Genomic DNA, 13,200 nt, shown 5'->3' with positions numbered 1-13,200 from the left:
CGTTGTGTAAGACTGGGTGGAGAGTAGAGTTTGAAGCCGTAGATTAGTTCAGCGGGGTGCCATCCAAGATCCTGGGTTATGTCAGTCAAGGACAAAGGAAAAGGCACTGATATAATTATTATAATGGGATAGAATGGACTAGCTTATATACTGGTAGCAGCGCTCTATGTCATGGACTTGTAATCGCCGCGCACACACACGCACGCACGCATCAAGCCTCTGTGGACTGCTGCATGAGGTTCTTGATGATGGTCTGCCGCCACTTCCGCACGTTCTCCTCGAACTTGAATAAGGAGCGATTCAGGGCACCGACTTCGCCACTGTACTTCTTTGTCAGTCTCTGAACGAATGCCTCCGGGTCGACTGGGTCTTCGTCCAGCCCCAGTGCCTCGGATCGCTGGCCTGCGCCCTGTGAGACTTTCTCGTAGAAGATGTTCTGCACGGCGCGCGACGGCGTCTTGGCCATCTTGACGGCAAACGAGTAGCGGGGACCTTTGAACTTGGGGCTGGGAGGTCTGGCCGCGTGCGGGATGAGACCTTCGAAGATCACGGAGCGACCGTACCGTGGCCGAACCTACATGGGTCATGGCACGTGCAGGTAGCAGAAGACACATGCACACAGCAGAGAACTCTTTACAGAACAATACTATACCAATGCTGCATTGCTGGGTTTGCACTTCAGCAACGTTTCACTAGACGGAGAAATGAAATCCGGAGAGAGATTCAAGTATTTGGAAAGAGCATACAAGGCTGGGATCACCGGGTTCAGAATGCTTCACCACACTCCAGGAAAGACACACAGAGAAAATCCAGGTACAGTGGTCCCTCTATAATCCGGCACCATTTGTGCCACGGAAAATCTGCTGGATTAGGGAGGGTGCTGGATTAACAAATCGGATCTACAGTCTGTATCGGCTATAGCGTACCCTTTTGATTTCCGTGATTTTATCACTATAACCGATGCATCACTATAATATGCGATACGATCAATTTTTTCTTTCTTTTTTCGATCGACACATGAAAGGCAAGGAAATACTTCCAGCATGGCGTTTTGACAAATGAGCATGCTGCATAGTTGACAGTGCCCGCATTTCCATAAAAAAAATTCTGTTATGTATGTATCACTATAAAAATACCGTAAAAGTCCGTAAATAAGTACCTGCCCGAAAGAAATACCCCCTTCATTCTTTTGGCTCTGTCTGTTGAAGTCAAGTCAAGCCCGATAAACATACTGCCCGAAATAAGTACCGGTACAGTGCGCGCATGCAGCACGTAGCATGTACATCGACATGAAAATGACTTCTCCACTACACGCAAGTCAGGTCCGAAAGTTAGTTCGTGCCCGAAAGTCAGTACCCGCCCGAAAGTTAGTACGGGTGTGGTCACTAAATTCGAAAGTAAATACGTACTTATTTACGGACTTTTACGGTAAGCAACGTGAAGAAAGTAAAAAATAGGGCCTTTGATATTATTGCTGCTAAACCCACCTACTGTAAAACAGCTAATTTTAGCGTTGGTAATATTATAGCGATTTTAGCGAAAGGAGTGAGTTTGCTAAAGTGTTGCGGCGCCAACCGAAATTTTGCATGTACATGTACAGTACACGCTTTTAGTTTGACAGCATATTACAAGGTGGGGGAATACTGTGTTCGGAAACAGTGTCCCTTGCTACACGCCTTGTAATATGCTGTCAAACTAAACGCGTGTTTCTACAATACAAGGTTTAGCTAATACCATGTACAGCACAGTACGAGTCATCTCCTTTTTAAACCTCTGAAACTCGGATCACCAGAATATTTCATTGTGAATTCGGTCCAGATGCAGGAAACCCTAAAAATTTAATGTTTACCTGCTGAAAGTAGCCGTTCTACAGTACTACCCACATTCCTCCACGACCACCTACAATTGTACATGTACGTAGTGTGTTCATACCCGGTATACCGGTACATGTTTCAGGAAGTCAAAACAAGTATTTGCATGCTGTTTGTTTGCTTGGCAGTTCACAGTGGAATCTAGGGAGTAGTACAATACCCGGAATTGTACTACTCCCTGGTGGAATCAACACTCACTGCATCATAAGGCCATCATTTTTTATAGCTATGTTTCGCGTCGTCCGCACGCATACGTTTTGATTTTTTTGGAAAAAAATAAAAAATCGAACATGCACAGTGATTGTACGATCGTGCGAGTCATAAGTGTGGACTGGTTGCATACGGCGAAGCTGGGATTCAGAAATGGCCTCTACTGGGCTCTAGGCCAGCATTGGTAAATCGTTTGTTCGGCATCTGGGAGCAATATTCTATGAGCTTACACCAGACCGCATTGATCGCCTCAAGCTGAGAGGATGCGTCGTTCCGGAGCTCTTTGCACCGCTGCTGAAGTCTGAGTACAATAATCCAGCAAAGCATAGGCACCAACGGTTGCCTCCTCCGTCCAAAGTGAATTTTTCTTTCGAATGTACACCATGCACGAGCTATTGTGCTATGTACAGTGCATACACCTACCTCTGATGTCGTGATGAGCCTTTTTTATTATTTTGCAATTTTTTTATTTTTTTCCACCTCTCGCATATGATTCTGGAAGTTGACCTGACATGACGCGAAACATAGATATAAAAAATGATGGCCTATTAGCAAAGAACAAAAAAGGTACCGACCTTCTCATATAAAAAAAGAAATTCCATGTTTCCACCCGGGATCGAACCGGGGACCTTTCGCGTGTTAGGCGAACGTGATAACCGCTACACTATGGAAACAGCAGATGGAAGGTGGCTGGGTACACTGGGAGAAAACAGAGCTTCTGAAGCGGCAGTGCAAAGTCCCATAGATTCCCGCAGACCCAGTTGGGTGCTGAGTGATTATGTACTGGACGCCCTATTGTGTTTATTGCATTTCCCGGCACTATGAAACGTGCCCTGAAGTCCGCAGTGAAGGCCTTTCATACAACGGCTTTTCGGGAAAAAAAGATCTAGTCCCATGATTAGCTCTATCCAACATGATGAAGCTGAAGAAGCGAATGTCTTCCATAGTAGTACAGTAGTATTCTTTTATTTATAGTGGATTCCATACATTAGTGCCGGGTTGAATTGATCAAATGTGCACACCTACTGGCTTTCGTACATCTACAGTACAATGTGCATGATAAAGCCCTATACATGTACGGCGCAGGGCAGCAGATACAGCCCTGATGGTTGAAAAACACACTGGAGTTGGGCCGACGGCCACTGACAGCTTCTACTGTCCAGGGTTTAGTGCCACAGAGAAGAGCCTGGAAGAAGAAACAATGATGGTCCAGGACACTGTACTCTTCCACTTCAAGTAGTAACGGTAATACCTGGCAACACACATACCCACACATACACCACTGCCAGTATCGACTCACACCGTGAATGCTTTGAAGCTAACCGGCATCAGCATGACTATCCACTCACTCACCTGATAGACCGTTTCTGTTTTGTCGGTTTTGCTCGTGAAGAAGGCCGTCTCGCCAAAGTCGTTCTCGTCCATTGGCGACAGGTAGAGCAGGAATGTCCACTCGTCGTCTCTCTCGTTGCGCACATCACCATGTATGCGAGTGTGATCATAGCTACGGATGATGTTGCAGGAAATGTCGTACGGATACCAGTCACCGGCACCATCAGAGACGTGGGCCGCCACCTGCAGTAGCAGCAAAGGACCCGCCAACACGATACAAAAGGTACGTGCACATAGATAGTAAGACATAGGCTAGTAGCAAAATCGTAAAATCCAGGACAACTGCGACTACTACTCACATGTGACTACCCATCCTCGATCGCATGTGCACGACTTTAATATACTTGTACGGTCATGACTCATGTTACGTTATCATTATGTCAGACAGTGTGCTGCTTAATGAAATCCAATCGCCCGAGTCAAGTACACGCCAGGTAAGGATGCTATGCAGCCCTACCAGTCCGTGACGGTGACCTGCATACAACACCGGGCTATCATGAACTGGTGTTTGCAGGCCGGCAAAGCTGACTCGCTTGATCGGATGTCATCGAGCAGCACTGTACACGTACATGTACATTACATGCATGTACATGTACACGTACAACGTACTGTTGTGGACATGGAAATCCGGTCGGAGGCCAAGCGGCTCCAGGGCCATGCTGGCCATGCAGCCGCGAGTACGCACACGATCAACAGGTGCACTGCATGCAACGTTCTGTACGCGCTGAGGGCGCCGGCCCCGGTCACTCGACTGGATTTCCACGTCCACGACAGTGCATGGCTTGAAGCACACTTTTAAACTACTCACATTTTTGATGATTTTCCAGAACTTGGACTGCACAAAGTAGTGCACTTCAAACCCGGATATCCACTGTACATTGTCACTGTACGCGTCGATCGAGTCATCGTAGAACACCTTGCCGTGGCTCATCACGTAGCTGCGTAGCGCCAGTAGCTCTTCGTCCGTGAACAGGTCGTCGAAGGCCACGATGCGCTTACCGGTGGGAGCGAGACGCCGCAGCACCTCGTGTTTGCCGACGTCCACCTCGGCGCCGACCTGGAGATCGCTGGCCGAGCGAAACGGGAAGCCCTCCATGATGCCGGACTCTATCTCTGCGCGGTCCGCTCGCCGCTGCTTCTCGTGCTGCAGGCACTTTGATGTGTTTGTTGTCCATTTAACCATGAGGATGTTCTCTCCCTGGCTGTAGCCGATGCTCGGTGGACGGCACAGGTAACCCAGTGAAGGTTTCCACACCAGTAGGCGAGCAAACAGATTACTGGCACCGCCGATGATCTCCTTGTCGCCGTCGTAGATGATGACATCGCCGTAGTTGTTTGCTCGCCATTCGTCGTTCAGGAAGAGCATCATCCACACCTCGTTCTCTGCGATCTCCTCCGGCGAGCCGTAGTGTATGGACGTGAGGTCACCGCGTCGCACCACTTTGTACGTGACCTCGTACGGCAGTAGATACGGAATATCATCAGCATCAACAACATCATCGTCATCATTACCATTGGTGCTGCTATCCCCCAGACCCATCCTGTAGGTTGTAGCTAGCATCTGCAGCTCGCGTCCCGTGGCCAGGCGCGAGAAGTCCTCCGTGTTGATGCGCGCGCCCCACGGTACACCGTCACCACCCGCCTCCTGGTCTTTACCATCCCTGCCGGTCAGTTTGAAGCCCCACCACGTGGTACCCATCAGGTAGGATCGGGCAGTCTCCAAGCCCTCCTCGCTCAAGTAGTCGTCCAGCACCCACACGTGCTCCCCGCCAGCGCTCGGTGCACCGGCCGTGAATGTTCGCTTCAGAGCCTCGCGTGCCGAATCTCTGGCGTCCTGCAGTGCTTCGCTGTCCAATTCCAGTCCGTAGTCGCGGGACGAGAAAGCCTGAAAGCCAAACGCAGACGACTCTGCGCTTTCAGCATCGTTCCTACCGTGACCCAGGACAAGCAGGCCTATCGCTACACGCAGTGCAAGGCGAGAGAACCTCCCTTGTGAACTCCGCATGGTTGCAAACCTGTTCGTCTGTTCATACATCACTCTGTGCCAACAGCAAGTGCTGCAGCTGATTCAGCACGGACTTCGCAGGGCGACTCTCCACTCTCCGAGCCCGTGGAGTAGAGCAGATGTCCTTCCTCCACTCGCTGGCTTCTTCCCTGAAATTTTGCTCAACCACGATAAAAAATACAGGCGGCAGCGCAGAGTGCCGTGCTAGTGCAGCGCGCACTACCATGACTACACTCACAGTTAGCCAGCTACACGCGCGCACGTGGGACGTGGCGCCGGCGCGGTGATGCGACGCTCGATCTCCGGAGCTCCGATCCGGCGCGGCACGCGGTAGCTGCTAGCTGTGACCATGGTGCACCGATGACACAGTTAGACTATAGACTAGAGTGTGGCATGGCAGCGCATGTATGCACGTGCGTAAAAGTTTTGCACTTGCTCTTTCGAAAATGACTTTTCAGTTTTCATGTTCTTTTGCAATAATTATTACAATGGCAATGCACATGTGGCAAGCTTCAAAGACGAGGAGATCAAAATACAAATGAAATTTATTATTATTGTTTTCACTTGTCGCTTCCCTCTGTTGTGTTGGGGCACGACCTGATTGTCTGTTGTAGAAATGTCGGAGGCTATATTGCCCCTGTTCTGGGATTTAGCATCTCCCGAAGATGAAAAGAGAATCGCTGCCGTAATGAAGTTAATCTCGTCATTGGTGGACAGTCAAAACGAGAACAAGGAAGAATTATGTTCAGACGTACAATACTCATTGAAGCGACTTGTGAGAGGTCTTTCTTCTCCCAGGCAGGCTGCTCGACAGGGATTTGCAGAGGCCCTGTGTGAGCTGCTGCGTCAGTTTCCGAAAGTGTCCACGGAGAGTTTTGTAGAGTTGATGAAAGAGCACCTTCAGCCCAGTGCCAACATGAAAGGCTATGAAGAAAGCAACGTGCTATTCGGCCAGGTCAGTGGATGCTATGTTAACATTGATTACCAGTACATGTACTGTTTTGTGCTTATCCAGTTTACCAGCATGTCTACTACTGAGTACTAGCAGTACGCGGTGTGGTGACATGTACATGTTTGTAGCTGAATAGTAATCAGTGATGAAATGATTCACCATCACGTGATGAACTGAGTTTCTATGTTTTCGTGTCTCTATTGTGTGTGTGTGTGTGTGTGTGTGTGTGTGTGTGTGTGTGTGTGTGTGTGTGTGTGTGTGTGTGTGTGTGTGTGTGTGTGTGTGTGTGTGTGTGTGTGTGGTGTGTGCGTGTGTGTGTGCTTGCCATGGTTAGGTGGTAGCTATTGTAACTCTGATCCGCGCCAAGCGGCTCAGCGACAAGACAGTCCAGCAGGATACGTTGGCGTTCATCGTGGATCAGCTGCAGACGTGCCGTGGGCGCAAGAGTTACTTGAAGGAGCTGTGTGCCTCGGTGCTGGGCGACCTAGTCTCCAGCATGCCGGCGAAAGTATTCAAGCAGAGCCTGTATCCATTATTAGAGTCGGACCTACACTGCGGCTGGAGTGAATGCACGGCGGAGCAGTTTATTATCCTACTAAAGGCAAATCAGTATCACTCCGAAGGACTTGGTGCGAAGTTCTTTGAAACCCACTGGGGCTGCAGTAGTATATTGCACGAGGAGAACATACCTCGTGTCGTTGACATTCTGCTCAAGGCCGGTGACATCCACAGCTCCAAGGTGCACTGTGTCTGGATCGAGGTGGCAACTCTGCTCATGTCGGATGTGGACACGTTCACAGCGTTCTGGAAAGCCGGCGTTGAGACGGCACTGCTCAACTCCACGGTGACGCGGCGCTGCTCGGCAATGCAGCTGGCGGAAGCCATCATGCCGCAGGCGTCCGTACAGCTACTGCCGGTCATTCTTAGCGCGCCGCTGCTGAAATGCGTAGTGAAAAGCATTTCGGCAAAGAAGACCATCCTACCCGCCGCCGCCAAGCAGTTCTGTAAGGGTCTTGTGGAGACTTTCCGCAAAGGTGCCGAAGCAGCGCCCGCAGCTGGTCAAGAGGCTGGTGGTGGCGACAGTGGTAAGCAACACAATCAGCTGAAAGGCCTGGTGGATGTGCTGCTGGACTTGCTCTGGCACCCGTCGCGCATCCTGCGAAGTGCCGTGGAGGAGGTCTTCCGCGGCATAGAGCGCCATCTAACTCCTAGCGCTCTGGAGTTGGTAATCACAAGCGTTGTTGGGCAGGACGACAGCGCGGACAAGGATACTGACATGGACGTCGATGAGGAAGAGGACAGTGACGATGACGACGACGAAGGCAGTGGCGATGAAGACGGTGACGGCGAAGAGAATCTGCTTTTCGACGACGGCAGTGAAGAGGACAGTGATGTCAGTGATGTTGACGAGGAAGAGGATATGGATAGCGACGTGCCATCAGGCCCAGCAACGGCCGGCACTGAAGACAGTGGCACGGACGATAATGATGACGACGATGGCGACGACGACTTTGAACTGCCTGATGAAGAGATGCCCGAGGACCCAGAAGAGATTGCAAAAGTAGATGCTGCACTAGTCATGGCATTGAAGCACCGCATAGAATCGAAGAAAAAGCGCAAGATGGAGCGTCTTGATCTGATTCACTTCCGCCTTCGTGTATTGGATGTGGTGGAAATTATAATTCGTCGAAGTCAGAATGCTAGCATATTGCTTCGTCTGGTGATGCCCTTGTTTGAGTTGACATTGGAAAAGGCCAGTGACAGTCAGGCAAGAGCTCTTATTCAGAAAGCGCAGGGATTGCTCAAGTCTCGCCTGTGCAAGACGCGCACACGCTCGTTGTCGAGTGCCGAGGATCTGGACGAGGGCTATGCAGTGCTGAGGCGGCTCATCGACATTTCCCGCCATGCGCACACTGCCGCAACCAGTACTCTCGCCACAGAGGCCATCATGTACACACTGAGATTGATGCACACATCATCATCTGCCAACGACCAGGCAGCCGCTGTCAGTTCGTTCGCTGCAGATCCAGCGAAGATTGTAGAGCTGTTTGCCGCACCAGTAGAGGAATTCATCACAAAGAAGAGCTCGCGCCTCAGCTCCAGTCTTTTCACCGAGATATTGTCACGCTATCCGTCAGTTGCCTGGCTCTTGGCCAGAACAATGGCCAAGCATCTTCCGGACAGTGCCAACGAGTTTCGGCGCAAGGAGATCTGCGTGTTGTTGTGCACGCTGCTGTCCCGCCGTGATGCCTCTTCACACGCACCAGTCCACTTCTCTGGCCTTGCTAAAGTGCTGCGCCACTCCCTGACCAAGACATTGACGCTGGCCGCTCAGACGTCCGACAAGGCGAAGGCGAAGAACTTCCGCCAGTTGATTCTCCTTGCGCAGCACTTCCTCAAGCTATCCACCATTCACGGCAGTGAGAAGCTCGCATCTGCTATCCGCAGTGACCTGCAGGAACCGCTCAAGATGGCCTCTGAGTGTAACCTTGCACAGCGATCGCCAGAGATCAAGAGCTTGATTGTCAAGCAGCTGAGCTAACCTTGTGTGTGTGTGCATGCGTGTTTGTGTGTGTGTGTGTGTGTGTGTGTGTGTGTGTGTGTGTGTGTGTGTGTGTGTGTGTGTGTGTGTGTGTGTGTGTGTGTTTGACGTACTCCACACATCATGCTGGTCGTGATGATTTAGAGCTGGCATGTGCAGCTCCGTTGTTGCCGATGTACCACTCTCCTGTACTATAACATGACTCTTGTGACTCCGGTGCAGCTCGCTTTCTGTGTGCGTGTGTGTGTGTGTGCTTGCGTGTGTGTGTGCATGCGTGTGTGTGGGTGTGTGTGCGTGTTTGACGAACTCCGCGCATCATGCTGGCAGGATTGGGGTTATAGGCTCTTGATTGATATTTATGTGAAACATAGTCCAGCGTCTACACCGCCAGTGACCTGGTGTGTATTTTATAGCCTTATAGGCAAGGAGTCGTATTTGACGACGGTGAAATGGTGAATGACAAATGACGCACATCAAAGTATGCTTTGTGTCGACTTGATTAGTGATTGGAGTTCGTTGTCTGTTTGTGTGGAAGCTTGTGTTGGACATAGTCGTGGAGGTAAGTTCCCTCAGCTCGGGTGAATGCTGCACTTTGACCGTACCTACGGTGCATCCTGCATTGGCAGGCTCCCATTCTCTCATGGTTCTGTGCCATGCATTTTGCCACTGGATTTCTGATCGGAAGGGCGCCAGTGGCTAAATGCATGGCACAGACTCGATGGGGGCGGGATTGTATGATGTCGTACAGATGTACGAAATCCCGTAGACCCGGTTGGGTGTTGAATCTGCAGGACCCTATTGTATTTGCTGCTATTCCCACTACGAAACGTGCCCTGAATGATGTAACACGAAGGTCTAGCTGCACATATCGTACATAGTCATTACCTAGGTCTAGCTGCACATGGTCATTACCTCTATTCAAAGTAATGGAGCTGGAAGGTCGGTTGTCTTCCATTGATTATTGGGCTACAGTAAATAATGGTCGAATGTGCATATATGATGTAGCACACAATGAAACACCCAACTGGACATACACAGTACCTGGGAGTCGTAAAATACCATGGTATTTTACGACTCCCTGCACAGTACTGTCCTGACACCTACGGGATTTCGTACATCTGTAGAATGTGGATAAGGTACTCTACTGTCTGTATCCCGCTCAGCAAGGCTGCTGATTGGCTATACCGTACCGGTAAAGGCCTTTTAAGGGCCTACCGTACCGTAGATCTACCATACAAACAATCCGCGATATCTGGTAAATGCATGGCAGACGTCATGACGTCAAGGATCCTAGGATCTAGGAGTCGTAAAATATCACCCGCTAGCTACAGATAGTAATCTTTTTTTGTTTACTGTATTCAATGTTTGTTTTTTGTTTGCGGGTTGTATTGTTGCTACATGTACATATCGGTATACATACATTCATTGATTGTGAGTAAACACCAGTTGAGAGAAACGACTCTGGTTGCTTTCGATGCGAACGAGAGCCAGCTAGCTAGCTACCAATGTGCCTTTCAAACTCTGCATCTGTCAAAAAATTATTGAATGAATTTTGGATCGCCTGATTTGCTCATACATAAGTCATAACAAATTATTGTTTAGGTTCAGAGAACACCAATAGAGAAGTAAACGTGTCGGATAGCATGGATGCGCCGCTACGAGATAACGAGGTATTCACCCACAGTGAGACTTTGTTCGTGCAGAATGGCAAGCCGATGGAATTCAGCATGCCGGGCTCGGCCGAGGCGAAGCACATAAACACGAAGAAACGTATCCGTGCCCTGATACTAGTGAGTCAGCATGTTTGATAACAATGTGTTCATTGACCTTGTCTCCAGTCTGGGAGATGTTTTTCGAGCTCAGCTCCAAGGCCCCCAGGGGCTCGTGCTCAGAGTACAGTACAATACTACTGGCTTCTGAGACTATCTTGGAACCGTAATATGAAATTCCATACACCAACACCGTACTATTGAACGTGTACATGTATGTAGTTTAAAAAAAATGTAACAGTCCAAGGAGTCCATCACCGAAAACACGATACACGCGCAATTAACTGCGACTACGAAACACGGTCACTAGTAACAGGGAGGTTTTGCCGGACGGACTACGCAACACATAGCAGGTACAGTCAGACCTCGCTTATCCGGTCCTCGTTTATCCGGATCCCTCGCCATCCGGAAGAAAATCGTTGGTTACTGATTTACAGCATATGCCATGCACACATACAATATGTGTGTCCGATTATCCGGTTCCCTCGCCTATCCGGATTATTTTCTGGAAAACGGATATGTGCGGTCATGCGAGGTCTGACTGTAGTTTGGTGGGGGGGGGGGGGGGGGGGGGAGGTAGCAGCTGGTCCAGTCAATGTACTGCATTAGGTTTTGGGTGTTTGCCCTTGCGGCGTGATTGGCTTAGATCCTGTGTATTGGTAACGCGAGACGTGAAAGGAGCCGCGCCTTGCTCCTCACCCTCCTCCATGGCATGCATCAGCAGCAAACACCTCCTTGTGCTACATTAAAAACACAGGGTCATACTTCTCAATCCCCATGCTGACGCAGCCTTCCACATTCTGACTTTCCCGTCAGTTTCACATGAAGAACAGCAAGGAGAGGCAGTAGATGCCACACGTCAGGATGCCTCCATTTTTGGAAATCATCGCAGTAGCTGAGGTGCCATATATGCACTATTTCCCCCGATGTACTTCATTGATCGAGTTTTGCTCCACATATTTTACCGCCACCTACGGGACGGCAAGTATCAGAATATTCTGCCCGCTTTTACAGGGTGCATTGAAGAATCATTGTTCCCGATCGTAGCGTCTTCTTGGTTTGTTGCAGAATCAAAAGTCTTTTATTGTAGTTACACTGAAATGGCACCGAATGCCCTGAAATGCTTCCAATTGGCTTCAACTTTTGAATTTTTCCGGGGGGGGGGGGGTGTGCGCTGACATAAGAATGTAGTACATGACACTGTACATGTACCGTAAAGTACCGCCAGAGCGCCCCGTCTCGCCAGAGCGCCCCACCTTGATTTTACAGCCAGGGAAAGGAAAATCATATGGCAGAGTGCAACACAGTTTATACGGTGTGAGAACCTTAGTGTCCTTAGGTCACACTTTAGCAGATTTTTGTGTGGAGCTTGTGTCCACTCGAAGGTACGGATTGACTGCAAAACGTGCGATATGTGTACGAGGTTCGTGTCATATTACAGACAGGAGACCACCTCCACAATACGACCACGAAAGGACGAGATGGTGGGGCGCTGTCGCGGTACTTTGCGGTACTATACTAGCACCAACGATTTAATACTTGCCGTGCTATGCCTGGCTATGGCTGGCTGTAGTTTTAGTTCATACTAATCAGTAATGTCCTTGGTGTACATTGATCTGTCTGTTCACACACGGAAAGTTGGGTGTGGTCCTCGAAAGAGTGCTCAATGCACCGGGGTGCAGAGCTTCATACAAAAACGAATAGAATGGGATACGGAGCTTGGGTTGGCTGTGACTCAGAGTTTCACGCCTGTGGCAATCATCAGACAGCAATGATTACAAAAACTCAATGAATGTTCTTGATATAGTGTGGTAAGGTGCTAGTGGAATCAGAGAATTTAAGCGCAAATAAGGTCAAGCGGTGATTCTATGCATGTACTTGCAAGATTAGCGCCATACGTCAGGTGTAATCCTGGTTTATGTGACTGGAGGTGTGAAGTTCGATAGGTAGAATTTGTTCTCATGTCTGCACTTGGCCACTAGCTCCGATCGCTTGTTGATGTTCACCCTTCTGTCAGCATGCAAGATCTCCAGCTTCTCACGCAGACAGAGAGGGCAGCGCTTGGTGGCATTGGAGTATGCTGGTGTTTGGGCGACAACTGACCAACTGATGCTGTACCCGGCATTCTTGCGCTTCATGTCCCAGATGAGCTTCGACAACTCGGTGCTCTTCTCCATTCGCTCATGCCTCATTGACGTCATGTGTCCGTCGTATCGTTTTTTGAACGTCATTTCCGTTAGGCCGAGGTACTCATTTCGTTCGTCATTTCCGGTTTCTGTCACGCTGGCCTTGTATACGATTGACTGGATCTGGCAGTTTCCATGCATGGGGCAGTTAACTTTATCCCTGCAGTTGCATCTTTTCTCTGTTCTCTGTTGATCATCTTTCTGCTTCTTCCGCAAGACCGAATTGTTGTGCGCCTTTAGTACACCCGACATGTTCTGCATGCAGCTGTAACT

The 13,200-nt window shown here is 49.6% G+C and overlaps 3 protein-coding genes and 1 non-coding gene across 5 annotated transcripts in view; 2 read left to right on the top strand and 2 right to left on the bottom strand.

Moving 5' to 3' along the window:
• Position 1: 1 nt before the first annotated feature.
• Positions 2–5,647, bottom strand: LOC135817759 (uncharacterized). The gene is made up of 3 exons (XM_065331000.1): positions 4,282–5,647; positions 3,435–3,656; positions 2–574 (listed from the first exon to the last, which is right to left on the bottom strand). Exons 1-3 carry the CDS (start codon positions 5,506–5,508, stop codon positions 212–214), a joined length of 1,812 nt encoding a protein of 603 aa, XP_065187072.1. The 5' UTR covers positions 5,509–5,647; the 3' UTR covers positions 2–211.
• Positions 2,683–2,755, bottom strand: Trnav-aac (transfer RNA valine (anticodon AAC)). The gene has a single exon. It is a non-coding gene; the product is annotated as a tRNA-Val (tRNA).
• Positions 5,648–5,975: 328 nt separating the features above from the next.
• On the top strand, positions 5,976–9,183 carry LOC135817757 (uncharacterized). Its single transcript, XM_065330998.1, has 2 exons — positions 5,976–6,433; positions 6,765–9,183. Exons 1-2 carry the CDS (start codon positions 6,095–6,097, stop codon positions 8,970–8,972), a joined length of 2,547 nt encoding a protein of 848 aa, XP_065187070.1. The 5' UTR covers positions 5,976–6,094; the 3' UTR covers positions 8,973–9,183.
• Positions 9,184–10,371: 1,188 nt separating this feature from the next.
• LOC135817747 (uncharacterized) overlaps positions 10,372–13,200 on the top strand; it is a 15,478-nt gene continuing 12,649 nt past the window's right edge. Inside the window, exon 1 of one of the 2 annotated variants that reach the window (XM_065330988.1) lies at positions 10,372–10,762. In XM_065330988.1, coding sequence (XP_065187060.1) covers positions 10,616–10,762 — 147 coding nt within the window. In that variant the 5' untranslated portion in view covers positions 10,372–10,615. Of the gene's footprint in view, positions 10,763–12,641; positions 12,988–13,200 lie in introns of those variants that run through there. The other variant, XM_065330989.1, reaches the window with a different exon arrangement.

The sequence above is a fragment of the Sycon ciliatum genome, chromosome 5 (assembly GCF_964019385.1).
Source record: "Sycon ciliatum chromosome 5, ocSycCili1.1, whole genome shotgun sequence".
Classification (NCBI taxonomy): Eukaryota; Metazoa; Porifera; class Calcarea; order Leucosolenida; family Sycettidae; genus Sycon; species Sycon ciliatum.
This window is presented reverse-complemented; position numbering and strand designations above follow the sequence as displayed.

What these genes read in the sequence shown, in the direction of transcription:
- LOC135817757 (XM_065330998.1), top strand. Translation starts at nt 6,095, where the DNA reads ATGTCGGAGGCTATATTGCCCCTGTTCTGGGATTTAGCATCTCCCGAA. An exon ending in GCAACGTGCTATTCGGCCAG is followed by an intron (nt 6,434 to 6,764) that starts GTCAGTGGATGC and finishes TGCCATGGTTAG; the next exon opens with GTGGTAGCTATTGTAACTCT.
- LOC135817759 (XM_065331000.1), bottom strand. Translation starts at nt 5,508, where the DNA reads ATGTATGAACAGACGAACAGGTTTGCAACCATGCGGAGTTCACAAGGG. An exon ending in TCTGGAAAATCATCAAAAAT is followed by an intron (nt 3,657 to 4,281) that starts GTGAGTAGTTTA and finishes CTGCTACTGCAG; the next exon opens with GTGGCGGCCCACGTCTCTGA. An exon ending in AAACAGAAACGGTCTATCAG is followed by an intron (nt 575 to 3,434) that starts GTGAGTGAGTGG and finishes TGACCCATGTAG; the next exon opens with GTTCGGCCACGGTACGGTCG.